A 27,610-nucleotide genomic window follows, 5' to 3' on the forward strand; every position below is an offset into this window, starting at 1 on the left:
GGGATGAAGAGAACTTAGAGGCCCCTTTAGTGACCTGAGGTTAAGGGAGGAGCTCACTTCTAGCATCCCCGCTCTGACTGACAGTGCACAGACTCAGGAAGCCCCTTCTACGACTGTGAGCAGGAAGTGGCAGGCCAGCAGCAGCCCCAGGAACAAGGAGTGAGTCTATGAGCAGAATCGCGTTGGGGCATCAGTGAATCCACCTTTTCAAGCCTGCCCTTGCTGCAGGTGCCTGGGGCATTTTTCACCACCAAATCCCTCCTTGCAGTCAAAGGAGGGGGATGGTAGTGAAAAAAAATTTTACTCCCCAATTCTAACTCTTGAAAAGGTCTGTCTTAAACCCAGACCAAATCTGACCTGTTAAGGTCTACTTAATTTTACAGTCCATCTCCACAGTTCATAAATAATCAGCTGGCATCTCCAAATGAAGTATTGGCAGCTAAAGGCAATGGCTAAGTTCCCCTGGGCTACTCTTCACTCTTCCTCATACCCCATTTTGCTAAGAAATATTCTGAGCAACTGGTGTTACAGAATAAAACAAAAAACAACACCATAATTCCTTAAGGCGCATGAACTTGGAGACTGAAGATGATCAATGTATTCACATTACAAATGTGTTGGAGGGGATATCAAGTTCATATGCTGACATACATGACTGCCTTCTCAAGTTACCCATTTAGTGAGTGCATTGTATAGTACAATATTCCAAAGATGTTAAAGGACATGGCAACCTGGATCCCTTCCCTACAGGTAATCACCATTCTATTTTTTGTTACATTAAATTTTAGAACTACAAGAACTCTTCTGCACATTAAGTGGCCCATAGATTAAGTGGAAAAGATCCTCTGGGAGAAGGTTCTAATGACTGGCTGGAACAAAATGCCATTTTTTTCTAACCTGAACATCTATCCTCCTTCAGGGCACAAGCTGTTATTCGTAATCAAGAAAAAATTTCTCCATTTGTCTAATATTATGAAATTAGGCACTTCTTCGGCAGTTTATGTCTCCCTGAGACATCTCGGGATCTGTTTTTGTTCAGAAAATAACATGCAACGTGTTCAATGACTTTGTCTTTCACTCAGTCCTATCACATCTCACACGTAAGCATGCTTTGATGTTAGGCAAAGAAAGGGTCGAAGCTCTTTTGCACTATCTGGCTATATTCATTTATGTGTTTAGAGAATAAAATAAATCTTGAGGTCAAGGTTCAAGGTCAGGAGACCATTCACTTCGTATCACCTAAGTAGTCAGGGATTTGGTGGGGAGATGGGGAGGGTGGGCACAGGGTGCTCAAGGAAGGATGATCTCCTAGTGGAGGGTTTTGGAATTTGGGAGCCAGAGTCTATAAAAAAAACTTCAAGTATCCCCCTGCCCCAAATCAAGGGTTAGCAACCTATAACCCATGGGCCAAATTCACACTCCACTGATATTATAGTCAAAGCTTCATTGGAACACAGCTAGGCTCGTTTGTTCATATTTTATCTGTGACTGCTTTTGCAGTTGCAGACTTGAGTAGTTATGAGAGAAATCTTATGACCCACAAAGTCAAAAATATTCACAATCTGGTCAATCCTTGCCCTAGATACTTATTGAGGATCACTGCACAGTAAGCCATCATTACTAAATAATGTGTCCTTTTTCTCAGGTATATTTCCCAGTACTATAATAGCTAGGTTTCGCTTTGGCTGTCAATAATGAGATCTAAAAAATAAGTGGCCCAAACAAGGTACTTCTCTCTCAGCTAAACGTCCAGGGCTGAAGGAACACGATTCAAGCCCCAGGCTATTTCTTCTATGTTGTTGCTCCACTCCATACAGTCTCCATTGCCAAGGCCACACCATGGCCCAAAATGGCTGCCAGAATACTAGCTATCACATTCACAATGAAGTAGCAGGAAGAAAAAAGTTCAACTTTTAAAGAAACTTCTGGAAATACCACTAGACATGTCTACTTACAAATCATTGGTCAAATTTAGAAGTATAGACTTCTAGTTGGGTGCGAAATTGCTGAGCTAAAAAATCAGGTTTTGGTTATTACAAAAATGGCACCAGGCAGAAGGATGGGGGGAATTGGATATTGAGAGATAATTAGCAATCTCTGCCATAGGAACCTTACTCCAATCACCAAGCTCCTTATTAAGAGGGTCACATGCCCTTGGCAGCCATGTCCTTTGGCACAGCTCCAAAAAAAACAGTCTTTTTTTTTTTTTTTTTTTTTTTGAGACGAAGTCTCGCTCTGTCGCCCAGGCTAGAGTGCAGTGGCCGGATCTCAGCTCACTACAAGCTCCGTCTCCCGGGTTTACGCCATTCTCCTGCCTCAGCCTCCTGAGTAGCTGGGACTACAGGTGCCCGCCACCTCGCCCGGCTAGTTTTTTCTATTTTTTAGTAGAGACGGGGTTTCACCGTGTTAGCCAGGATGGTCTCGAACTCCTGACCTCGTGATCCACCCGTCTCGGCCTCCCAAAGTGCTGGGATTACAGGCTTGAGCCACCGCGCCCGGCCAAAAACAGTCTTTAAATATCTGTAGAATATGTATTTAAGATATTGTGAGATCAGTGCCAATGAGGAATGTTTTCAAATTTCTAATCGAAAGTACTGTCTCCTTCAGAAGGAACTGAAAAAGTTCACCTTTTAGCAGTCAGTATGGGGTTGTGTGTGTATACCTGCATTAAAAAAGTATTTCTAACACTCTATTTTTTTTAGAAAAAATTCATGTTTTCTCAGTGACTTTTTTTTTAATGGGGTGTCTACCTGCCTGATCTGTCCCTGGGTCCACAGGACCCCGACACTACCCCACTCCCACTGCAATCTCTCCAGTTAGCATGTTCATTCAGCATTCCCCTTGAACACTACCAAATTATCAAAAAAATTCAACGTTTACCCCGTCCTCAAGCATCATCTACGCCCACATCCGGCACAACAGAAATTTCTCTCAGCTTCCTAGGTTTTTAGCATCTCTCTATAACCTTGTAGGTTCTGAAAATCTCCAAGCGAAAAGGTCACTCATCTCACTTTTGACGCTGGCAAGGGTGAAGCTACAGCCATATCAGAAAGCAAGAGACTGTAAGCTCAAAAATGAAGAATGAATTCCAAATCCCTGATTCCAGAGTTTTCTGTAGGTTGAGCATCTCTAATCTGAAGATCCAAAATCCAAACTGCTCCAAAATCTGAAGCTTTCTGATTATTCAGTATACATAAACTTTATTTCATGCACAAAATTATTAAAAATATTGTATAAAATTACCTTCAGGATATGTGTATAAGGTATATATGAAAGAAACTTCGTGTTTAGACCTGGGTCCCATCCCCAAGATATCTCATTACATATATGCAAATATTCCAACATCTGAGAAGATTCAAACTCTGAAACACTTCTGGCCCCAAGTATTTTTTGGATAAGGGATACTCAACTTGTACTAAAAACGAATGGGAAAAAATTACAAGTCACATGCTTTTGGCATATCAATTAGTACTTAGCAATCAGTCGTGTTCCAATATTTTTCCTTCTCTTCAAAGGTAAATAACTAGACTTCCAGTATCAACATGGAAACTCCTGGAAATGTCTTTCTCACATAAAAGTCCAGGGCTGAATTGGCACTCCACAGCATCAAGGATCCAGACTACCCCATACATTCTATTTTCTGTAAAGTTAGGAGACAGATATCATCTGCAAGCTCTAAAATATATTTAAGGGTTGCCAACAGCAGCTGAAATCAAGTAGAAGCCAAATGAGAGGAAGTGAAGAGATGAAATGCACAGAGTGGCACATCTCAGAAAACTCCAGCAAAAACATGGGTGTTTTTTTTTTTTTTTGTAGCGCTAAGGGTTACAATCTGAAGTGTAAAGTCTCTATCTCCAAGTGTTGATTATGGGGTAGGTAAAGGTAATTCTTCTGTTTCTAACAAGTGTAGATTTGGGGTGGGAGGAAGACCTATACAAAAAAATTGAAGAGATGAGTCATCTTTAAAGAAAGAGTTGGTTTCTTGGCACTGGAGAAAAAGAAAGCGTGAAAACAAGCTAGGTTGAATGTCTACCCCAGCCCCTTCCTGCTATGCCAACCCTTAACCTCCCCCCCAGTCTTGTGCAAATAGCTGGTCCAGGAAACCCAATGTATTCAAATGTGAGTGGCAAAAAAGTGATCATATGCACACCATTGACAGATCAAATAAAAAAGAATTGAGGGAAAAAAGAAGACAATGGCGGAGAAATGGAGAAGTCACAAAAAAATGTTGCCATTGGGGCATATGAAATTTCTGGCTAAATATTTTACAATGAATTTTTAAAATGTAGTGAAGCAATTTCTCTACGAAGGAAGACCAGAAAGCAGAAATAACTCGGAGAAAAGATGGCAAGAAATCAGGAGGAGCTGAAATGTGAGTTTGCAGAACTCAGAACGGGGAAAAAAGCAAAGTAACTGCAGATGGAAGGTACACAAGGGAGAAAAGACAGAAGAAAACACAGTAAGGGACAGAGAAGATAACAATGAGGAAAGCATGCCAAATGAAGCAGAAATAAGAATTTTAAAACATTAGAAAGAAAATAATAGGTACAGAAGTCAGACAAAGGAGAGCCTACTTACACATAACTGGAGAATGAAACAGAACAGAACAATGGATCAGAACAAATCCCTAAAGATATAATTCAAGAAAATTTTCCTAAAATAAATAAGAGTCCAATCTGTGAAACACAATGATATATACTAGGGAGTATATATATCATATATACTAGGGAGTATAGATCAATACTGAGGTGGAGCCTGATAAAGGTATTAAACTTGAAAGATAAAGAAGGAATCCTTTCAAACAAAAAGCAAAAAGATCAAGTATGGCATCAGATTTCTTTATATGAAATTAAACTTGAAAGAACAATCGAGCAGCGCTTACAAGATCCTCCCTAAAAGAAAGACCAAGCCAAGATTTTACTTCCAACCAAACTGTTACTCAAGTATAAACAAACATGTGAGAGCCCAGGGACTATTGTTTCCACAAGTTGTTGAGCAAAATTCTAGATGATGTACTTCAGTCATTTAGACGACTGGGGAAAGTAAGACAAAAGAATTGGCAGTGAACACCGAACATCTTTCTCTAGAGAATGAATGCTTGAAAAGACAAAGAAGAAAACAGATGGGAGTTTGAATCACAGGACAGAACATGGGATCCAGGAGCCCTGACAACACAGATATGACACACCTGGAACAATCAGGAGGGGAAGGCAGAAATGGAGGTGTGAGCTAGACAGGATTTGGTGACTGTTTCTTCTTTAACAGTTAGGAGCCAAAGGGGACCATTTAAAGGTGACCCGTCAGAAATGCAAATCAAATCACATCACTTATCTCTCTGCTCCTATCCTTCTATAGCTTCCCACTACAATTAGGGTAAAATTCCAAGTCTCAGACCTTGCAGATTCTGGCCCCACCTGGCCCTGGAAATACATCACTACCCAACAATCATCACTTCACACGGCCTCCCCCTCGTTCCTTGAGCTGCCGTGTTCTTGGCTGCCTTCTGCACCTCATGTGCCCTTTGCCCCCCAGGACTCCCATGTGCTATCTGGGATGCTCCTGCTTCTTTCTTCACTGCCCATCATCCTTCTGTTCTCAGCTTCCATGTCTCAAAGTGGCTTGCCCTGACTCCCCAAATGAAATTAGTTTTTTGATGACACCCAGTGCATTTTTCTCTCATAGTAGCACACTTTCATAGTTATGTATTTAATGTCTGTCTCTCTCACAAGACTGTAAGTTCCAAGAAGGCAGAGATAAGTCTGGAACACGTTTAATTCCTAGGACGTAATATACATCTTGGCATGTGGTAAATGCTTAATAAATATTTGCTGAGAGTCTATCAAAACAACTTCTACTCCACCAACCACTCTTTCTGCCTCATTTCCTCTGCACCTGGAACATGCTAAGGTTAGAAGTCACTTTCAAAAACAATACTGAAAAGCCACAGGACTTTTAAAAGATTCTGTTTCATATATTTTCTTTACTAAGGCAGGAAGGATGGAAAATGCATCTTGGAAAGATTTTCAGAGAGGACTGATATCAAAGAGTTTCCTGATAAGCTATACATTCACTACAAATTCAGAAGACATTCTGTTTCAGATACACTGGGTTTCAGCAAATTTTATGATATGCTTCCATATGACATTTATCACATGGAGATAGTCAAGGGTAAAATCAGAAAGTTTTTCACTTACTTTGGATGTTCATACTTGTCTATGAGATCAACCTTTTCCACCAGGTCTCCTCCAATCGTTCGGACTAAGTCATAGAAATCATTCTCTGCGTAATTCTCAGAGGGCAACCAGAATGAAATATCATTTATCATAGGAGGATATTTGCTCAGAGGCTAACAAAACAAGAGGAGAAAAGATACATGAACTTGTTAGTTGAACGAGAATATTTAAATTTTTCATAAAAAGTTGCACTTGGCTATTAGGAAATGCTGGTAAAACATCATTTCAGCATTTAAATTTGCAGAACAAAATGAACTTAAAAGATAAATCAATGTTCAAAAGTAGCAAATTCCATTATGAATATTACAGATTCCTATCACATTCATGTGTAACATTACCATATATTATATTTATATTGCCATTAATGTTCAACTTACTACAAAGCAATTTGAATATATTATATTTCAGGTTTTTCCATTTGAATACTAGAGGAGAAAAGTTCAAATTTAATTAACATGCAATTCATTAACTTCTTGTGATACTTTCAGAAAGCCATTTTAGTAGAGAAATAAGAGCTTATCAACATTGATATTTCAATTAGTAATGTCATTATTTGTTAGTATTTCTAATTATTAAAATAAAGGATTAGGTTGATAAATAGTCACTTGGGGAATTATTTTTCAAATTACACCTTTAAGGATGTGATAAACATAAATGTAGCCATTTCCCCCACTTTATTCCATTTTTTCCAGCTTATTAGCTCCGTAGTTCACCATTATATAGGACAGATATTTAAAATTAGATATGTTCAGAAGTTACTATATTTATTGCTTTCCCACACACACAAATATATATATATATATATATATATATATATATATATATATATACACAACTAAACATACAGCTCTCACATATATACATCAAAATAATACACAGATATATGTGTGTATGTGTGTATGTTTTGGTCTACAAGTTACTGCTGCAATAAAAAAAGTTTCGTTACATACCTATGAAATCCTAAGGGAGTATCTGCTAAATCCGGGCAAATTTATAAACTGATGTATGCCAAGCCTGACACTGCTATAAATCCTTTGGTGAATCATTGATCAGAGAAAGTATGAAACTTTTAAATGGCAAAATATCTGAAGAACTAACTGCTCAGACCTAGATGATTATTCAACTTGAAACATCAATAAAGTTGTCAAACAAATGCATCAGTTTAGAACACACATGTCCTACAGACACGGTAAAATTAGCATCCTGGTGCTGCTGACAAGATATGCTGGCTCCTGAGCAGCACTCTGTTTTCTCTCCTACAGTCACAGTGCTGTGATAAATGACCCATGGGCTAATGTAACAACATATGACAGGAGTTTGGTGGTTACACAGGTTGTTTTTCCTTTTGACAATACCCTCTTGTTCCTCACGGAAAATGGAAATTTAGGGAGACAAGAGGCTGAGATTGCCAAGAATTAGCATGGAATCTCCTCTTCAGTTAATCCAAGCTGAGGTACCATACTTACTGAGTTCTGATGCGACGCATGGTGACAGAGAAATGGGAGAAGGTGTCCCAGTGAACATATGCCAGCAATTCATGGACAACACACAGTATGATAATAATGCAGGCAGTCAGAACACATCCCCCAAGACATTATTAAAATACATATTGTGGCAAATACAGTTTAAAATCCATGCAGTTCAAAAGAAAAACCCAGACAGCTTATTGCATTGCAAGCCTATTTCAAGTTAAAAAATATGAAAAGTTGAATGGTTTAACGAAAAGAAAGCATTTAATTCACTAATAGATAGGTATCAGACACAGGATATCCACAGTGGCCTTTGCTTTTCTGAATGGGAGATATCGAATTTTGTTTGGGAAATCAGAGGCTAACTACAGATCATGGTTACTGAGATGTGGACTTTCTTTCAAGTGCTTAAGCAGCAGTGGTGGTACAAACCATCCGGTGGCTCCCCACTGCCCCAGAAGAAAGCCTCCAGTCCTAAAAGCTTCTACCTCTTTCCCATGTTCTCTAGGTTCAGGCCAGCCCAGCCTACTGGGTTTCTTAAACACACTAAGTGGCTTTCTCCACATACAATTTCCCACCCTCCCTACCTCACTTCTGCCCTCAGCCACCCTGTTCACTTGGTACCCTCACAGACACCGTCAATCCCCTGTTACTGCACCCTATCCTTCTCTTGCTCAGTACTTTTCATCCTCACTGTTTGTGTACTTAACTTCCTTCATGGCTGTCTTCCTAAGAGGTTGCCATTTTTGAGGGTGGGGTGTGCATCTCTGTTTCCATCTCGGGAATCTATTGTGCACAGTCCCTGATACATTGTAGGTATTCTAGAGGCTAGAGGAGCACATTACAGAGCCGCCTGCTGTGAGCAACGACTACATTACAGTCAATGCATTCAGCGGTGTTTTCTCGTCTAACTGCATGAGCTAATGGACACACCACGTGGGTAAGACATAGCGCCTTGCCTCCATCCCTGGATTGTCCTAGGGTTTAGCAACCATGTAGAACGGCAAAGAGGCTGAAGGCGGACAGGCAAAGCCACCTGGTAGGAACTTGATAACCCACAACCACAGAATCGTGGAATTTTAGAATCCAAAGGGATCTTCAATTACATACAATATGATTTGTGTTTTCCTATTTCTTTTCTTAACAGAAGGATGACTATTTTACTAGTTTTATCAGATAACTGCGTACAGTCATCCCTCGGTATCTGAGGGGGATTGGTTCCAGGGCCCCCATAGCTACCAAAATCCATAGGTCCCTTATATAAAATGGTGTAGTATTTGCATATAACCTATGCACATCCTCTTGTATACTTTAAATCATCTCTAGATTACTCATAATACCTAACACAATGCAAATGTTACATAAGTAGCTGTTATATTTTTAAATTTTTATTATTTTTTATTGTTGTATTTTTAAATTGTTTTTTCCCCAAATATTTTGGACCTACGATTGGCTGAATCCACAGACGTGAAACCCCCATATACAGAGAGCTGGCTGCACTGACATGTTCTTTTGTTGGTCCTCTTTAGAATTCTTTTTTTTTTTTTTTTTTAATTGAAAAGGGCATCAAAACTGCAGACACGAGACACGTTCGTCAGCTTTGCTACTTTCTGCTCGTGGACACACCAAAGACGCATCATTAAAGTCTCTCTTCTGCCTGCTGTCCTGTCTAAGTCAGAGTCTCCTAAAGAGCCTGAACAGCTGAGGAAGCTCTTCATTGGAGGGTTGAGCTTAGAAACAATGGATGAGAGCCTGAGGAGCCATTCTGAGCAACGGGGAACGCTCCCGGGCTGTGTGGTCATGAGCGATTCCAACACCAAGCGCTCCAGGGGCTTTGGGTTTGTCACACAGGCCACTGTGGAGGAGGCGGACGCAGCCATGAATACAAGGCCACGCAAGGTGGATGGAACAGGTGTGGAACCAAAGAGAGCTGTCTCAAGAGAAGATTCTCAAAGACAGTTGCCCACTTAACTGTGAAAAAGATATTTGTTGGTGGCATTAAAGGAGACACTGAAGAACATCACCTAAGAGATTATTTTGAACAGTTTGGAAAAATTGAAGTGATTGAAATCGCGACTGACCGAGGCAGTGGCAAGGAAAGGGGCTTTGCCTTTGTAACCTTTGATGACCATGACTCCGTGGATAAGACTGTCGTTCAGAAATGCCATCCTGTGAATGGTCAAAACCGTGAAGTTAGGAAAGCCCCGTCAAAGCAAGAGACGGCGAGTGCTTCTTAGAGCCAAAGAGGTGAAGTGGTTCTGGAAACTTTGGTGGTGGTCGTGGAGGTGGTTTCAGTGGGAATAACAACTTTGGTGGTGGAGAAAACTTCAGTGGTTGTGGTGGCTGTGGTGGCAGCTATGGTGGCGGTGGATATGGTGGCAGTGCGGATGGCTATAATGGATTTGGTAATGATGGAAGCAATTTTGGAGGTGGTGGAAGCCACAATGATTTTGGCAATTGCAACAATCGGTCTTCAAATTTTGGACCCATGAAGGGAGGAAACTTTGGAGGCAGAAGCTCTGGTCCCTGTGGTGGTGGAGGCCAATGCTTCGCAAAACCACGAAAGCAAGGTGGCTAGGGCAGTTCCAGTAGCAGTAGTAACTAAGGCAGTGGCAGAAGATTTTACTTAGAAAACAAAGCTTAGCAGGAGAGGAGAGCCAGAGAAGTATCAGGGAAGCTACAGGTTACAACAGATTTGTGAACTCAGCCAAGCACAGTGGCAGGGCCTAGCTGCTACAAAGAAGATATGTTTTAGACAAATACTCATGTGCATGGACAAAAAAATTGAGGACTGTATTGGTGACTAACTCTATAACAGGTTATTTTAGTTTCTGTTCTGTGGAAAGCATAAAGCATTCCAACAAAGGGTTTTAATGTAGATTTTTTTTTTTTTGGCACCCATGCTGTTGATTGCTAAATGTAATAGTCTGATTGTGATGCTGAATAAATGTCTTTTTTTTTTTTTTTTAAATGTACTGTGTAAAGTTAGTCTACTCTGAAGCCACCTTGGTAAATTTCTCCCATGAGTGTGAAGTTAGAATTCCTTCAGGGTGATGCCAGGTTCTATTTGGAGTTTATACATAACCTGCTTGGGTGGAGAAGCCATTATCTTCAGAAAACTTGGTGTAGTTGAACTGATGGTTACTGTTGTGACCTGAAGTTCACCATTAAAAGGGATTACTCAAGCAAAATCAAGGAATTACTGGTTATAAAAATGACTGTTGGCCCATCCTATGCAATATATCTAAATTGAATCTGCTACCAGATAAAATTATAGATGAGAATGAAGTTTGTGTATCATTCATTATCATGTGTAATCAATAAATGATTTAATTCTCAATAAAAAACTACAGATACAGTAGAGACTTTGAAAGTCATAGGTGAATATTTTGAACCATTTAATAACAACGAACTTGGAAACTTTGATCAAATGGATATTTCACTCAAAACAGAAAACTTAAACTGATAACTAGATACCCACCATTAGCAGTGCTCTGTCTCCTCACAGGTCTAACCAAGGCAGTAAACAAGAAATAGCTATGTACCTAATGAATAGAAATGGCATAGGCAAACGTGTGATCCCAAATTTAAAGTTTTCCTACCAGGCATATGATTTGGACATGTGCAAACTGATGCTAAGCACTCCTGTAACACTCTCTTCTTACCCTTATATTTATTGCACTGCAGCTACTTCCAACGGTCTTGAAACAATATTCATATATTTAAAGTTAAAAAGCAAGTTACAACAAAGTTCCAATAATGAGTAATACTACGTTTTCTGATATCAATGCAATTAAATTTGAAGCTCACAATAAAAAGATATTCATTAAAAGTCACAAAATTCATATATTTGCAAACTAAAAAAAAAAAAAAAAAAAAAAAAAAATTCCATGCCCAAGTAAAAAGTAGCAATATAATCAATGTTCTCGGGGTGCCTGAAAAGTATATTACCTCTCATTCTGGTGTGGTCACACTTCTTTATTGTATTATTAAAATCTTCTATATCCTTTCTTTTATCTGCTTGATTTTCTTGATCTATCAAGAAGATAATAAAATCTCCCACTTGATCTCTCGGAAAGGTCCCTCCTCAGTCCCAGGAAATGAAAGTCATGACTTGTTAATCAAGACTAGTATAAACGAGTGACGGTTATTTACACCATTGGCCAGGCGAGGAGTGGGCATGAGCTCAGTTTCACCAATAACATGTTGTGGCAATTCTGCAGAGACTAAAACATCAGACCTCAGTGGGGACAGCTTTTCAACCCTTCCCTCCTGCTTGAGATGTTGGAACAAGGTCATGATGACTGAGTGGCTTCAGATTTTTAACAGGTCACTTTAATCTATATTCACTGGGTGATAACCAATATATTTTATTTCTACCATCTTCATTTGTGTTTTCTGCTAACCAGTCTTCCTCTTTTCATAAATTTTCTCCTTTTCTGCCTCCTATTAGATGCTTGATTTTCAAAATATTCTAACATTTTTCCCTCTGGTGTAAACAGTAAATTGGATTTCTCTTCTTTAAGAAGTATATGTATATATAATATTTATATTATATATATTTATATTTTATATATATATATAAATATAAAATCCTTTAATAGATTGTTCCAAGCACAAAGCTATTTAGTGTCTCTATTCAACTCCTAAAAAAGACAGGAAGCTTCATTTTCCCTAGCAGTCCCTCTTCCTGGTTATTCTTACCTAGAGTTTCATCTTCTAAACAAAATCCCAGGTAAAACAATAAACTCAACAGCTAATCTTAAGTTAAAAATATTTTTAAATTCCATATTTTTTTCTTGTATTCCACCTCTTTGTTGGAGGACCGTGCTCTATGGAGTTTTCATAAAACTTGTGGTGGCTTGTACACCAAATAGCACTGGAAGATGGTGAGTCGCTCCCTCTGGAGCAGAAAGCAGGTTTGTTCCCTCACCGGAACGATAAACATAATGTCTTCCTCAGGGACAAAGATTGGGCAGGTTTACTAGCAGTGCCTTTAAAAGACTGGGATAAAAACAAACACATGTAAACGGACAAATGAAATACTGGAAGGAGCCCAAGCTTGAGGCTTTTCAGCTGTGCTCCAGCCCCGTGTGTGCACAGCATCCGGAGCTGCTCCACCTCCCCACTATTGAACTGGGAAACTAGAAGAGCCAATGCTAAGAGGACTCACGCTGCCTCTGCGCTGAGTAACAAAGTCCTTGGTTTTTGAGGCAGGAGTCTCTTGTCTTTCTGCCTGCATCTATGAAAGTGCAGTGGTACCTTGTTAACCTGCACTGAGGTAAAAAAAAAAAAAAAAAAAAAAAAAAAAAATCCAACCTGACGTAAAATCTTAGGCCTTTCCTAGTCCTAACACCCTTCCTTCTTTTTCACTTCTGCTCTGTCAGATAAGTGTCCTTCAACAGTTTTTTTGGCAGTGCAAGTCCACAGGAGGCAAACTCTCAGTATTTACATGTCTGAAACTCCTCACACTTTAATAATTTGGTAGGACACAAAATTCTAGCTGCATGTTTGTCTTCCCTAAGCACTCTGACAATTTCCCTGCTGCCTATTAGTAATGGTGACGAGTCTGCTGTCAGTCAGTGCTACTTCTTCACAGGTAATCTGTCTTTCCTTCCAGGCAGTTTGGAAGCGGTGTATCTTTATCCCCGAGGCTCTGCAATTTGACTCTGATGAGGCTGGGTCTGCATTTATCCTTCTTTATGCTGCTCCGTACTCTGAGTGCTCTCAATCAGACGGTTCCCGTCTTGTTCCAATTCTGAAAAATTCCAGCACTACTTCTCTGCCATTCCTTTCATTCTCTCCTGGATCTGCAATAATCAATACTGTGGAGCTTCTGAATCTATCTTCCTTTCCTCTTAACTGACCTAGTTTAGGTTTTACTCTGTGTGTGTCTGTGCCGCATTCTGGGTGAATTCTTCAGTAACAGCTTCTTAACTAATTCTCCTGTCAACTGAGTCTACTAGTCTCATCTGCTTTTCCTTCTTTATTTTAATGAATCTGTCACTCATTTCTGAGATTCTCATTTTTTCCCTTATCTACTTACTCTTCATTTCTGCCAGTTTTTGCCTCTTATTCAGAATTTTCCTTTTTTTTTTAATGGTTATTATTTATCCAATGGTCTCTTTGAGGGCATCACACATTTTTTTTTCAAGATAGCTTTTTTTATTTTCCTTTACTCTCAGTGAATTCACATTCTGATTGTTGATTTGGATGGCTGACACCCCAAGGTCAGAGTTCCTCACGTGGCGTGGAATTTGGGTGTGCAGGCTTGGCCTGTATGGGGGATAATTGTGAATGTTCTCTTGCTGATCACCCTCCCTGCTCAGAGGTTTTTATGGTTCCTCTGCTTGAACCCCTCACACAGAATGGAGCTGATATGGTGGTCTGGGTTTCTACCCAATGGTGATATGGCTGATGATGACATGGGGTACTTGGCTCAGTTCCTGAGAAGGAGGCCTTGTCTCTGTCCTGTGCTCTTCCCAGGATCAAAGCTTTCTATAGGCTACAGGTTATGGCGGGCAGTGATTTGGACCTCCCTTCTAGGTCAAAGGACAGGACCACTACCCTGCCCGCTTTCAAGCAGAGCACATGCTCTGGCCTGGCACATTTAGTCTTCCTGCCACCAGAGCTCAGCCTCTGTTTCCACCTCCTGGCTTGTGATCCTGCAGCCCACAGTGTCTGGCTTCACACTCTGCTTTGTGTGTGTCTCTTGTCTATAGTGATATATCTTTTTTAGGGGAGTAGGGGGCATGATTATGACTTTTTCATTTTCCCTTTTTAGATTGTGATCGATCACTGCTGTGTGTTTGGAGCAGGCAAAGTGCAGCCAACAAAGCAACCACAACATGACTCTGTTTCTTTACACAACGGTTCTTAACTTTGTCAGGGAGCAGGACACAGGTCTCCCTGAGAATATGAAAACAGATTCAAATTCTCGTTCCAGAAATGTATATATCTTCTTAAATACAGATTTTCATATAGAACTTTCAGGATTCACAAACCCAATAAAGTCATTCAATGACCAGAATAAGGATCTGGTCTGTGACCCAGACTCAAAATTGTGTCATGCAGTTCAAATATAGACAGCTGTGATGACTGTCTTAAGTGAGTTAAAAAATACCAAAATCATACTTTACTAACTTGATATATACATGTATGTACATACACTGTGTATACCTTGATACTGTTAAGAATATATACTTAATGATAAAATCATACATGAAGGCAATCATTGTTTGTCTTGTGGTAACTACTTGGAATGCAGCATATTTATGTCAATAAAAAAAGTCTGCCTTTTATAGGCTGGAAGAGAAACCCTTCCCTGCAGCTCAGACAATTCCGTAGTTTCAGAGCTGCCTGGGGTCAGTTGAGGGCCTGGTAGTGAGTGCACGGCAGCCCACCTCCTCCCCTACCCATTCCTGCTGCCACCCCTGCCTTTCCACAGGTGTTGATCCTGCGAGCACCTGCTAATGCGCTTCTGGCATGTTCATCTGTGCCTCAGAGTTTGCTTTCTGGGGGAAACTGACCTATGACTCCAAGACATCAACAAAACGTCAGCAACCAGTCGACGTAAGAATTGGTGTCCAGGGAAACAGCAAACCTCAAGGAGTGTAGATGGGAGTGTGGCAGACCTGGCTTAGAATCTGCCCCTGTCCTACGACCGATGACAGAGGAACGGCTCTGTCGGGGCCCCTGGCAACCTTGCACATAGCTGCATAAGCCACCAAACAAAGACTTGAACCACAGCTCATCTGTGTCTTGAAAGGATAAATGCCTTGTGATCCTCTGGTGTTCCAGGCCTTCAAGGAGCTACCAGGAGCCATCTCCTGCCCATCTCCCTACTTCCCTGGGAGGCTGTCATGAGGCAGTCTCTCCTCACCTTCCAGGTTCTGAAGGGGTATGAGGCTTTCTGGCTCCCCTCCTTGGAATAGTACCATAGAATATAAAACGTCTTAGCTGCAGCCTTTAACTGGCTTCTCTGCAATGGGCTATGTCACAGCTGGCATTGTAATCACCTGCTCTATTACGGATTGACTTGTGTTCCCCCCAAAAAATAGGTATGTGGGAGTCTTAAACCCCAGTATCTCAGAATACGAGCTTACTTGGAGACAAGATCTTTACAGAGGTAATACATTTAAAATGAAATCATTGGAGCAGACCCTAATGCAATATGACTGGTATCCTTATCAAACGGGGGAGATCTGGACACAGGCACACAGACAGGGAGCACACCAATGCAGATGAAGCCAGAAGCTGGGAAAATGCTCCTGCAAGCCCAGCAATGCCATACCTTTCCAGCAAACCACTGGAGGTGAAGGAGGCACAAAACAGATCCTCAGAAGGGATCAACCCTGCCGACACCTTGATCTTAGACTTCCAGCCTCCAGAACCGACAGACAATAAGTTTCTGTTGTTTAAGCCACCCTGGCTGTGGTACCTGTTTATGACCGCCGTGCTAAACTAACATACCCTCCCTTTGTTTCAGGATCCTCCTTTTGTGATGTGTGGGAGCTGGTACCTTTGGCTACTCTTCCTTCTGCGTCTATATAAGTAATAAGCTGTCTAAATCTATAGAGGCTCCTAGCCTGGCCAACATGGTAAAAACCATTTTAACAAAGAAATACAAAAATTAACTGGGCATGTTGGTCCATGCCTGTAGTCCCAGCTTCTTGGGAGGCTGAGGTTAGAGGATTGTTTGAGCCCAGGAAGCAGAGGTCGCAGTGAGCCAAGATTGTGCCACTGCACTACAGCCTGGGTGACAGAGCGAGACCCTGTGTCAAAAAATAAAACGATAAAAAATAGAGTGGCCCCTTGTATCTTTACCAGCCGAAATCGGTCAGGCCTTGGCCCCGACTGGTGTGCCGTGGGCTTGACACATGACTGAGGCCAATATGCCTCGGTTTTTCATGTATAAAATGGAGACAGCACCTGTGGCAGCATACCGTGGTGAAGATGATACGAAAGAACATTCACAAAGCACAGACGTCATAATGTTCTGGACAAAACACTGATTTGGAGAGTTCAACAGATACACAAGTTTCACAGTTGTCCATGACCCCGTTATAAATTATAAGCTTGCCAAAAGGGACTGGGGAGGGGAAGGGGAAAAAGTGGGATTCTGGTTTAACAATGCTACTCCATCCTAACTGTCCTCTGCTCTGGGCCTAGCCCCCATATCTGAAATACAAATGTCTCCATGCACCTTCCAAGGTTAAAATCCTGGGAGGTTCCTTTTTCTTTTTTTTTTGAGACGGAGTCTCGTTCTGTTGCCAGGTTGGAGTGCAGTGGCTTGATCTCGGCTCACTGTAACCTCCGCCTCCTGGGTTCAAGCAATTTTCCTGCCTCAGCCTCCCAAGTAGCTGGGACTATAGGTGGCCACCACCACGCTCAGCTAATTTTGTATTTTTAGTAGAGATGGGGTTTTGCCATGCTGGTCAGGATGGTCTCGATCTCTTGACCTCATGATCCACCCACCCTGGCCTCCCAAAGTGCTGGGATTACAGGTGTGAGCCACTGCTCCTGGCTGGAGGTTCCCTTTTATCATTCCATGATTGAATAAAAATTCTTCAGCTCCCATGAATCTGTTCATAAACATTCTCAAGAAAGCTAATAACACATTGTCAGTTAATACAACCCAGTACCGCGGCACCCTTATTTCAATAAAGTTTCTTTCTGCACCAAAATCTTCACCTTACCTTAAAACTCTCTTCTCCTTTTTAATGTTACTGAACCAGGGTAATATTATCATTCTCCATCTGCAAATTTTTCCATGCTAGTCAATCATTATTAAGTCATTCTCTGGTTTCCTTCTCTTTAGGCTAAGTTACTATGTTTTTTGGTTTTCTTTCTCAGCTCAGAAATTATTTGGAAAGAGTGTCAAACAGGGGAGGGTCTCTGTTTTCTCCACAAGTTCTCCACAGTTATGACATTGCCAAGGTGACTTTCAGTCAGCTTCGAACCATGGCCACGTTTAGTTAAAGGACCACTTTGCAGCTTCTTTGGCACTTGTTCTCTTTCTAGATCAGAACACACATCCCCTGATTCTGGTTGTGATGATATGATTACCAGTGCTGTTTGTGAGGTGCTGTGTGCCAGAGGCTGTGCCAGCCACTTCATGGCATTATCTCATTAACACACAGCACAACCCCACGAGATAGCCACCATTACTACTCCATGTGTCCACAAGGACACTGAGACTTAGAGACCTTAACTAAGCTGTCTAAGGTCCAACAGCCAGTAAGTGGCAGAGCCAAGGTCAAATGTAGGTCTACTAAGGGCAGGCTGTGCTGTTAACCCCTGTACTTTGAGGCCTCCTCACCACCCCTCCTTTGTTTTTTTTGTGATAGAGTTTCACTCTTGTTGCCCAGACTGGAGTGCAATGGCATGATTTGGGCTCACTAAAACCTCCACTTCCCAAGTTAAAGTGATTCTCCTGCCTCAGCCTCCCGAGTAGCTGGGGTTACAGGTGCCCGCCACCATGCCTGGCTAATTTTTTTGTATTTTTAGTAGAGACAGGGTTTCTCCATGTTGGTCAGGCTGGTCTCGAACTCCCGACCTCAGGTGATCCACCTGCCTCAGCCTCCCAAAATGCTGGGATTACAGGCATGAACCACCGAGCCCGGCCCCAAGGCCTCCCATTTAAAACTAAGGGCTCTGCTGTAGCTCGGGCTGCTGTAACAAAAATACCACAGACTTGGTGGCTTGAACAACAACAGACATTTACTTCTCACTGTTCTGGAGGCCACAGGGTACCAGCATGGTTGGGTGCTTGAAGGCCCTCTTCCTGGTTTAGAGATAGCCGGTTTCTTGCTGTATCTTCACATGGCGGGGGGGAGAGAGAGCTGCAAGCCCTGCTGGCTCTTCCTCTAATGGCACTAATCCCATTCCTGAGAGACCCACTCTTATGACCTAATTACCTCTCTAAAGCCCCACTTCCTAATACCCTGGTGGTTGGATCTCAAAGTATGAATTTGGGGGGGACACAAACATTTAGTTCAAGTTTCTACTACTGTTTCCAGAAGTAGTCTATTCAGCCTAATTAACAATTATGTAAATAAGACCAAATCCAACATTTATCCCTATGGTGCCTTCCATGACATTTCCTTTCCAAATGATTAATTTAGCTTTTAGATTAATTATCTTGAGTCATAAGCACTTCTAGTCTGTTTATAGCCCATGAGATTGTGTTCTTATCTAAATTAACTTAAAAATCAGCTTTACCTATAAAAAACAGCATGCACTATCAGTTACTTCGTTTTACATCTAAATGTTTGATGGCCCTTACTTTTAATTCCATCTATTCATTTTTTAATAAAAACTGCTTATCAAATTTGGCTGGTGAGTTTGGTATTTTATGAATTCAGGTTGTTTTAACTTATGATTTCATGCTGCTTTGATATTTACAGATTTTCTCACTTTGTTCCAATATTTTGTTTTTATTCTTACTCAATTTCACTGAGTACCAGGAGCATACTGTGTTGGCCAGAGTTAGGCACAGTTCCCACTCAGGCAACTTTTGTTCTGTTACTTCATTAAGAAACCACACGAGACTCACCAAGTTCTAAACATCCCTCTACATTGTACTGTTTCCCATATTTGTACTTAACTTTTGACAGAATTTCTGTATTTCCATAATGAAATCATATGGAACAATCATTATGGTAACGTTGTATTCAATTAACTTTTGATGTTTCAATATTATGGTCTCCCAACTATCTAGTCAATTCCTTGAGGACAGAAACAGAGTTTTAAGTCTTTTTGAATCCTTTCATATTTGCCTTAAAGCTCTAGAATGCTTTACTTAAACAGATCATGCATTTGGAAAACGGAGCTACAGTGTGCTACTCTAGTTAGACAGGAGAGTAAGAGCCTATTTGTACTGCATGTGGCTCCAAAATCTTCATGGTTCATGGGGACTTAGGGTCTGGAGCAAGGTTTCAAGGCCCCTGCCTGAACTTAGTGGTTTTTCACACACACACACACACACACACACACACACACACACACACACACAAAGCAGCAAGCCTCAGAAATCTTTGTTAAATAAAATATCGCATGTGCCTCTGGTTAGGGAAGGACTTGCAGAGGAGGTGGAGGCCTCAGCCCAGAGTTCATAACATTTCACTGCCTTTGAACATCTGGCCAGGTATTTTATACAGAATAAAAATGCCAAAAGTACAGTATCTTGTGGGGTGATGAAAATGTTCTAAAATCGACTGTGGAGATCACACATCTGTGAATATCCTGAAAAACACCACTGAATTACAGACCTTAAATGGGTGAATTGTATAGCATGTAAATTAATCTTGCAAACATTTTTATGAAAACAAAAAACGAATAAATATATTGATAGAAGAAATACAGGGAACTTCTCTTTTCTATTCTGCCTCTCTAGCTCATCTTCAGAACTTATCAAACACTTCAACTTTTAGATTCATTTTTTTCTTTCGGTTAAATAACTAGTCTTTCTGGAGGCGACATTACTGTCACACTCTATTTTTCCTCTCAGAGGTAAAATATTTGCAGGAGGTTTGCCCATCTGTATAGATCTTTCATTCCATTTCTTTTCTGTATCGTCATGGTCTTGCACCATCACATACTTTAAGTGAACCTCACGTACGGTTTTGATTATAATTTCTCCCAGTTAATCATGCTTACTGTGAGACAGATATAAGCCTTCCATTTGCCTCATTTAAAATGAGTGGAGATGCTAGGTGAAAACACACATAATGGGAGCTAGGTTTGTGAACCCCAACCTTGAATTTAACCTCAAATATACTAAGAGGATGAACTCTCAGAGCTGGCTCACAGTTTCTTGTTAATTTTACAACATCTCAGTCTCTGCAAGGCCCTCATTCTGACAGGGACTACATATGCTGCAAGGTAAAACTGAAGCCCAGTTAGCGAAGTCACTTGAATTTGCCTGAATCCACACAGAGCTGGCCTTCTGACTGTTGCAGTGTATAGAGGAAAAGAAACAAATCAAAATGAACCCAAAGAACTTAAGACGTTGATTTCCAATGACTTGTTCAAAATTGGAGTAAATGTCAAACTTCCAAATCTCACAGAAGGAAGGCCTTTTATAGACTGGACCCCCTTGAATCTGACCTTCCTCCTTTCTTCCTCACCCTGCCCCTAACCCTATGCCCTGGTCTAGTGGTCCTTTGGGGCCAGATGCTTTGATACTACATGTTTTAGATTTCTTCCTGACCTCCACAGTGCCAAAGAATGAACACTGTTTCTGTTGTTTCTCTGCAGTGACCCCAGTCCCCCAGTAGACATTCATCCTATGCCTGTGTTGGAAGCATTGTTCTCTATTCCTTTTGGTGACAGAAATACCCAGGGAAAGTGGCTATGTTGAGTTGATGACTTCTGAAAACATTTATTGATTGATACTTCCAGAAAACAGTCTCACATCAACTCTCAATTACAGGGTAGAAATGGAGAGAAGACAAAAAAGCTAAACATGACCACTTATTTATTTATTTACTTACTCATTTATTTATTTATTTATTTTGGAGACAAGGTCTCCCTCTGTCGTCCAGGCTGGCGTGCAGTGGTACAGTCATAGCTCACTGCAGCCTTGACTTGCTGGGCTCAAGTGATCCTACAGCCTCAGCCTCCAGAGTAGCAGGAACTACAGGCAGGTACCACCATGCCTGACTAATTATTTTTGCAGAGACGGGGTCTCACTATGCTGCCTTGCCTCATCTTGAACTTTTGGCCTCAAGCAATCCTCCCACCTTGGCTTCCTGAAGTGCTAGGATTACAGGCGTGAGCCTTCTTGCCCCACCTTTCACCTAAATTTTTAAGAGAAAATATCATAGTTGCTCTGGGCAAGGAAAGGGGTGGCAGGGAGACAGGATGGAGAAGAAAACTCATGGTGACCCCAGGGACTGGTGAGATTTATCACAGGTCGGGTGGTTGCTTCATGGGTAGCTACTGTATTATTATGCTGTATAATTTAAACATAGCATATATTTTCTAAATATCAAGTACTAGAAAAAGAAAATTAAAGGAAAAAGGATATCAATGTTAGTCATTACCTAGAGAAATTATGTAATGGAAGGAAATATTGGCTACAGTTTATGTATTTGCATGTTTTTAAAAATTGGCTTTTCTATATTTAAAATAAAATCCCACCTGTTAATATTAGAGTGTACACTTCAACAAAAAAGACAATGAGTTCAATTTCTCCACATTAGGGGGAAATGTGAAATGTTATTTTCTTTCGTACCAAATTCAAATGAGTTCAACAAAGTCTACACCAAAGTTCACAGGGGGCCGCTGTGATGCCTTGGTTAGCAGAGTGATGTGAATACGGAGTGCTGCTGGAGAAATGGCCGGCTCTGGGCTCTGGCGGTGGCCTGCAGAACTCAAACATCAGCCCAGAGAAAGAACGTCAGGCGCTGCGATGTGTCTTGCCTGCGATGGCTGATTCAGCCACTCAGACTTCCTCCCTGCTTCCCAAGAGCTCATAGGCCAGAGGGGAAAAGGGAATTTTAGACGTGGCAAGTGGAAAATGTGGCGCTGTGAACCAGGAGCAGAAGCAGACCCAGCCATCTCGGCAAACATGGCTCAAAGCCCTCAAGGGGTCAGGTCACTCTCCCCTTCCCAGAGACAGCCACACCTTCCATCCAGCAAGTACAAGTCTCAGTATGATCAGTTCATTCAAATAACAAAACATGGGTGAATATTTACAAGTTGTTGGCCATCTGTTGGGTCAAATGCCAAACTTAGCATGGAGAAGAAGAAGGTACTGAGTGCTTTCTGGAGCAGCTGCTTACAGTCTAGGGCAGCAGTGCCAGGGCCGGGCCTGCTTCTCCCTGCACCAGGCACAAACTGTCAGCTTTCTGCATCCAGGTTTCCTCATCTGCAAAAGTGGGTGCTCAGCACCTCACACTGACCAAAACTGTCCCACAGCGTGTCATCTGACCAAAACTGTCCCACAGCATGTCATGAGGGGGACCGTGAAAACCCTGGGCCATTGTCAAGTACCTCTGAGACATGCTGGATTTAACCACGTTAGGCAGGGGAAACCTGACAAAGATTGTAAGTGAGCTTGTCCTTCCTACATTGTAAACAGAAAGGACCAAGTGCAACCCAAATTTTGGATTCCACTGGTTACCAGAGGCCAGAAGAGAACCTGGCAGGGGCATTCACATCCGACTTGCAGGCTACCTCATATCTCACCTCCACTCAAATCACTATTCCTGTTTCTCAAAATGACCATGGGCTTCTTGCTGGTTTAAGAATATTAACTATTTGATATCTGGAAAAGTAGCTTTTCAGTATTCCATCAAATAAACTCTATGCAATGTCGCAGAGGTTATGAACAAGCAAAACCATCAATTAATAGCTAACATTCTAAGCCCTTTAATGATTAATTTCCCTTATGCAAAATGAGTGATAATGGTTCCGTACACAGCACTAGCCAGGAAACCAAATTTAGGGATGTCTTCTTTTCTCCAAAAACTATCGTGTGTGTGACTCCCAAATCTCCTGTTCAGCCATAAATCACAGCACACCCAACAAAGCATCACCTCTTCCTGATGGCCTTCCTGAATATACTGAACGTATAATGGTGGTGGCGCCTCTCCTGTCTCTTAGAGACCATCTCTATTCCTATTTTAGCTTCAGTAGACTCCTACAAAATAAGATTAACATCCTTACCTCATCGAATTATTATGAAAATTAAATGGGGTAACATATTTAAAACCCTTATAAATTACAAAACTCCATACAAGGTAAGGTATAATTAACTATCCCCTTTCTCTTGCCAGGCACTGTTACTTTATCTCATCTTCAAACGAAGTCTAAGGGGGAGGGCACTCAGCTGCTACAACTCAGCTCTGCTACTTGCTAGCTTTTGTGATCTTTGGTGTTTCCTTAATCGCCCAATGTCCCATCTACAAAAGGGGGATCATTGCAGTCATCTGTCATGGTGTTGCCAGTGAGGATTAAAGGTGTCGGTATTGGTAAAGCATACAGTAAATACAGATGTGTTTATTATTTTATTGCTCTTCCATTCATGGCCAACTACAGTTTAGTTCACATCTATCTGCTTCTTCCACATCCTCAAGCTGTGGCAATGACCATCCCAGTCTGTAACCTGGGGAAGAGTTGACATTTCTGTTTGTGTCACCTGATGGCAAGTGTTAAGGGCAGGGATCACATTTTCTCCCTCGTTCTGAAGAGCTAAAGGGTCAAACTCAGCGCTAGAGAGGAAGAAACAACAAGAGAAAGTGCAGGGCTCAAAGTTACAAGACAGAAGGGGCCTTTGGCTTTGCTCTTGGGCTAACAAAGCAGTAATTAAGGTATGGCCTCTCAGCTCCAAACTCGATTCCTGCACTCTGCTGTGGGAGACTGGGCTGGGCTCTGCAAACTGCACTTCAGCTTGGCCAGCCTTCCCAGGCTCCCTGGGGAGCTCCTCCAGTTGGCCCTGGAGGAAGGCCGCTGGCCGGACAGAGGAGAAGGGGCTGGCTCCATTCTGCTGGCTTCCTGTTCCTGTCAGAGGCTCAGCAACACGGCTCCTACACACTGGCAATCAGGAGCAGAGGCTTCATGCACATCACAGTTTTCCCAACATCACATCATCAGCCTCATCGAACCCCTCCCTCAGAGCTGCCAGGACAGCCCCTCTCCTTGGAGGTGGGTCCCAGCCCCACGGGTCCCTCCTCTGAGCTCAGGGACACCTGCTTGGCTTGTCCTCCTCTTTAGGGGTCTGAGCCTTAGCTCTGAAGGACCCTCCACTGAGGTTTTAAGTTTCATTAATTCCAGCCTCTTCCATTGTTCCCTCAGCCCCAGAGTGGGGAGATGCTTTCTGCCATCTACCTCCATGACACCTCCACATTCTCCTCTTGACTTCTTAATTGCCTCCCTCAAAGGCTAACACGTCTTTAGGTTAAATTCTCTGTATCAAAAACCAAACAAATGGCATGGTTTCTGTCTCCTGCCTGGACCTCACTGATATCAGGCAAAGAAGGAAGGGAGAAACAAATTTATCAAGAAGACTATGGTCTCTATCCCTGTTATCACACCAGATTCTAATAAAGTCCAGAAAGAAAACACAGAAAAACCAATTCACAACATAAATGTAAACAAAGAACTGCAGGAACAAGGCTGTTGATAAGTTGCTCAGGGAATAACACAGGTGCCTCAGGCACGAATCCTCTGCTCACTGAGGGAAACTTCAATGGTACCAACTCTCCTCTCGTAATACTCAACAGGAAAACACTGTCCAAGTACTGTGCCCTACACTGAAGGATCTCCATCCCTGCAAAGAAAAGATCCTAGGCCTACATGCCTTCAAGTTTCTTTCCCTTCCACTCTCAAACATTACTCAGCACGTCCGAAGAGAACTCCAGCCAGGTGAGGGACCTCGGAATGAATGTCAGGAAGGGTGAAGGAGTACGGAGCAGGACTGGAGGGGCCTGTTCCCATGCCTGCCACATGGAAATACTCCTTTCACAGATCCTTAGCCAGGGATTTAGCTGCTGTGTGTCCAGCCACCTGCTACCCTGTGGGGCCATCATTAATTGTGTTTGAGCAATAGAAATGAGCCAGAAAACACAGCCCTGTACTCTGGCACAGGACCCTCCCACTGTCCTCCTGTCCCCAAGGCTTCTCCACTGCTCTGAAATGCCATAAAAAATTCAGCCTGAGCCTGAATAAAATAGAATCAAACATTTTCCCACAGGCTGTTTTTTTTCAATAACTTCCTCCCCAAATAACCCAAGGATTCAAAGTGGCTTGCAGAGCCTCACCACTGTCCTCACGTGACAGGTAAGACGGCTTGCAGAGCCTCGCCACTGTCCTCACGTGGCAGGTAAGACGGCTTGCAGAGCCTCGCCACTGTCCTCACGTGGCAGGTAAGACGGCTTGCAGAGCCTCGCCACTGTCCTCACGTGGCAGGTAAGACGGCTTGCAGAGCCTCGCCACTGTCCTCACGTGGCAGGTAAGACGGCTTGCAGAGCCTCGCCACTGTCCTCACGTGGCAGGTAAGACGGCTTGCAGAGCCTCGCCACTGTCCTCACGTGGCAGGTAAGACGGCTTGCAGAGCCTCGCCACTGTCCTCACGTGGCAGGTAAGACGGCTTGCAGAGCCTCGCCACTGTCCTCACGTGGCAGGTAAGACGGCTTGCAGAGCCTCGCCACTGTCCTCACGTGGCAGGTAAGACGGCTTGCAGAGCCTCGCCACTGTCCTCACGTGGCAGGTAAGACGGCTTGCAGAGCCTCGCCACTGTCCTCACGTGGCAGGTGAGACGGCTTGCAGAGCCTCGCCACTGTCCTCACGTGGCAGGTGAGACGGCTTGCAGAGCCTCGCCACTGTCCTCACGTGGCAGGTGAGACGGCTTGCAGAGCCTCGCCACTGTCCTCACGTGGCAGGTGAGACGGCTTGCAGAGCCTCGCCACTGTCCTCACGTGGCAGGTGAGACGGCTTGCAGAGCCTCGCCACTGTCCTCACGTGGCAGGTAAGACGGCTTGCAGAGCCTCGCCACTGTCCTCACGTGGCAGGTAAGACGGCTTGCAGAGCCTCGCCACTGTCCTCACGTGGCAGGTAAGACGGCTTGCAGAGCCTCGCCACTGTCCTCACGTGGCAGGTAAGACGGCTTGCAGAGCCTCGCCACTGTCCTCACGTGACAGGTAAGACGGCTTGCAGAGCCTCGCCACTGTCCTCACGTGGCAGGTAAGACGGCTTGCAGAGCCTCGCCATTGTCCTCACGTGACAGGTAAGACGGCTTGCAGAGCCTCGCCACTGTCCTCACTTGAAAGGTAAGACGGCTTGCAGAGCCTCGCCACTGTCCTCACTTGACAGGTAATATGTAGACAGCCTTTGTTCCCAAGGAAAGTGTGAAGAACCTGAATCTGACAAACCACACAGGAGGTCATTTCCTCTTGGCAGAGTTTTCCACAGGTGCTGAATTTCTTTAATTTATTTATTTTTGTGGAGAGGGAGGTTGAAGAGGATGGGCATAAAAAGACGACTACTGGCTCGTCATTTCAGTTAGAGGGGTTTCTCTGCAACATTTTCTCTAGCTTTCTCTGCTGTACCTTCTCTTACAGGTATCACTTTGTCCTTGCATTGTGAAGATAACTGTTTGCTGGGTACGGCGGAGCACCTCTGTGTTGGGAAAGGTGCCAGCAGAGGCTGAGGGGCGGGAGGTGCATTCCTTCATGCAGGAGCTATAGGGGTAGGCTTCCAAGAGACACGGCTTCGCGTGAGCTGGAAAACCTTGCATGGATATGCTTGTTACTCACTCACGGTCGGCAGGATCCTGTCTGTTCTGTCCACCCCTCCTTACTTGTTCTGTGTGCTGCTAATGAACCAGAACCACGGTAGTGCTCAGGATGGCTTTGGTTGGCTCACCCTTTCTAGTACTGTGACAAGGAGATAAGGCAGAAAGCAGAGATGGGAGGAGGGTGAGGGCCAGAGGGGAGATTTGTGAGATGAGGCAGAAAGAGAAGAAGAACTCATCGCCTTAAGAGGCAGGGCCACGAGCAGGCTGCGACCCGGTGCTGTGTGGCCCGGTGTGATGGATGGTCGGTCCCTCGCGCCACCAGCTGTGACTTCGAGAGGCCTAGGTACCTGCGAGGTCCTCCTTTCCGGGCTTCTCTTGCTCTGGGCCTGGTGGCAGGCAAGGAGTACTGACTGTGCTGTGAATATGAAACATTTCTTTCCTCAGGGAAAGCGAGGGGAGACAAAGCAGGATATGTCAACATCAGAGGCAGTGTCTGCTGTCTTCCCCATTCTTACTGGCTACTGGTTGTTTTGAAATACGGGATCTCTCCAGGTGAATAGCATATGTCCTCTCAGCTCTAAAGCAAAGGCACTAGATAAATCCAATAAACAAAGAAAGGGCCTGGGGCTGAGGCTCCGTCTATTCCAGGGTTGGCAGGTTGGTGA

General features: G+C 42.9%; 1 protein-coding gene across 3 annotated transcripts in view; it reads right to left on the minus strand.

Annotated features, from left to right (window-relative positions):
• Positions 1-27,610, minus strand: part of FARS2 (phenylalanyl-tRNA synthetase 2, mitochondrial) — a 533,375-nt gene that overhangs the window by 149,656 nt on the left and 356,109 nt on the right. For all 3 annotated transcript variants that reach the window (XM_010371342.2, XM_030928686.1, XM_030928687.1), the window contains exon 6: positions 6,195-6,346. In XM_010371342.2, the coding sequence (XP_010369644.2) occupies positions 6,195-6,346 (152 nt within the window). The remainder of the gene's footprint in view (positions 1-6,194; positions 6,347-27,610) is intronic.

This window comes from Rhinopithecus roxellana, chromosome 4 (assembly GCF_007565055.1).
Source record: "Rhinopithecus roxellana isolate Shanxi Qingling chromosome 4, ASM756505v1, whole genome shotgun sequence".
NCBI classification, from domain to species: Eukaryota; Metazoa; Chordata; class Mammalia; order Primates; family Cercopithecidae; genus Rhinopithecus; species Rhinopithecus roxellana.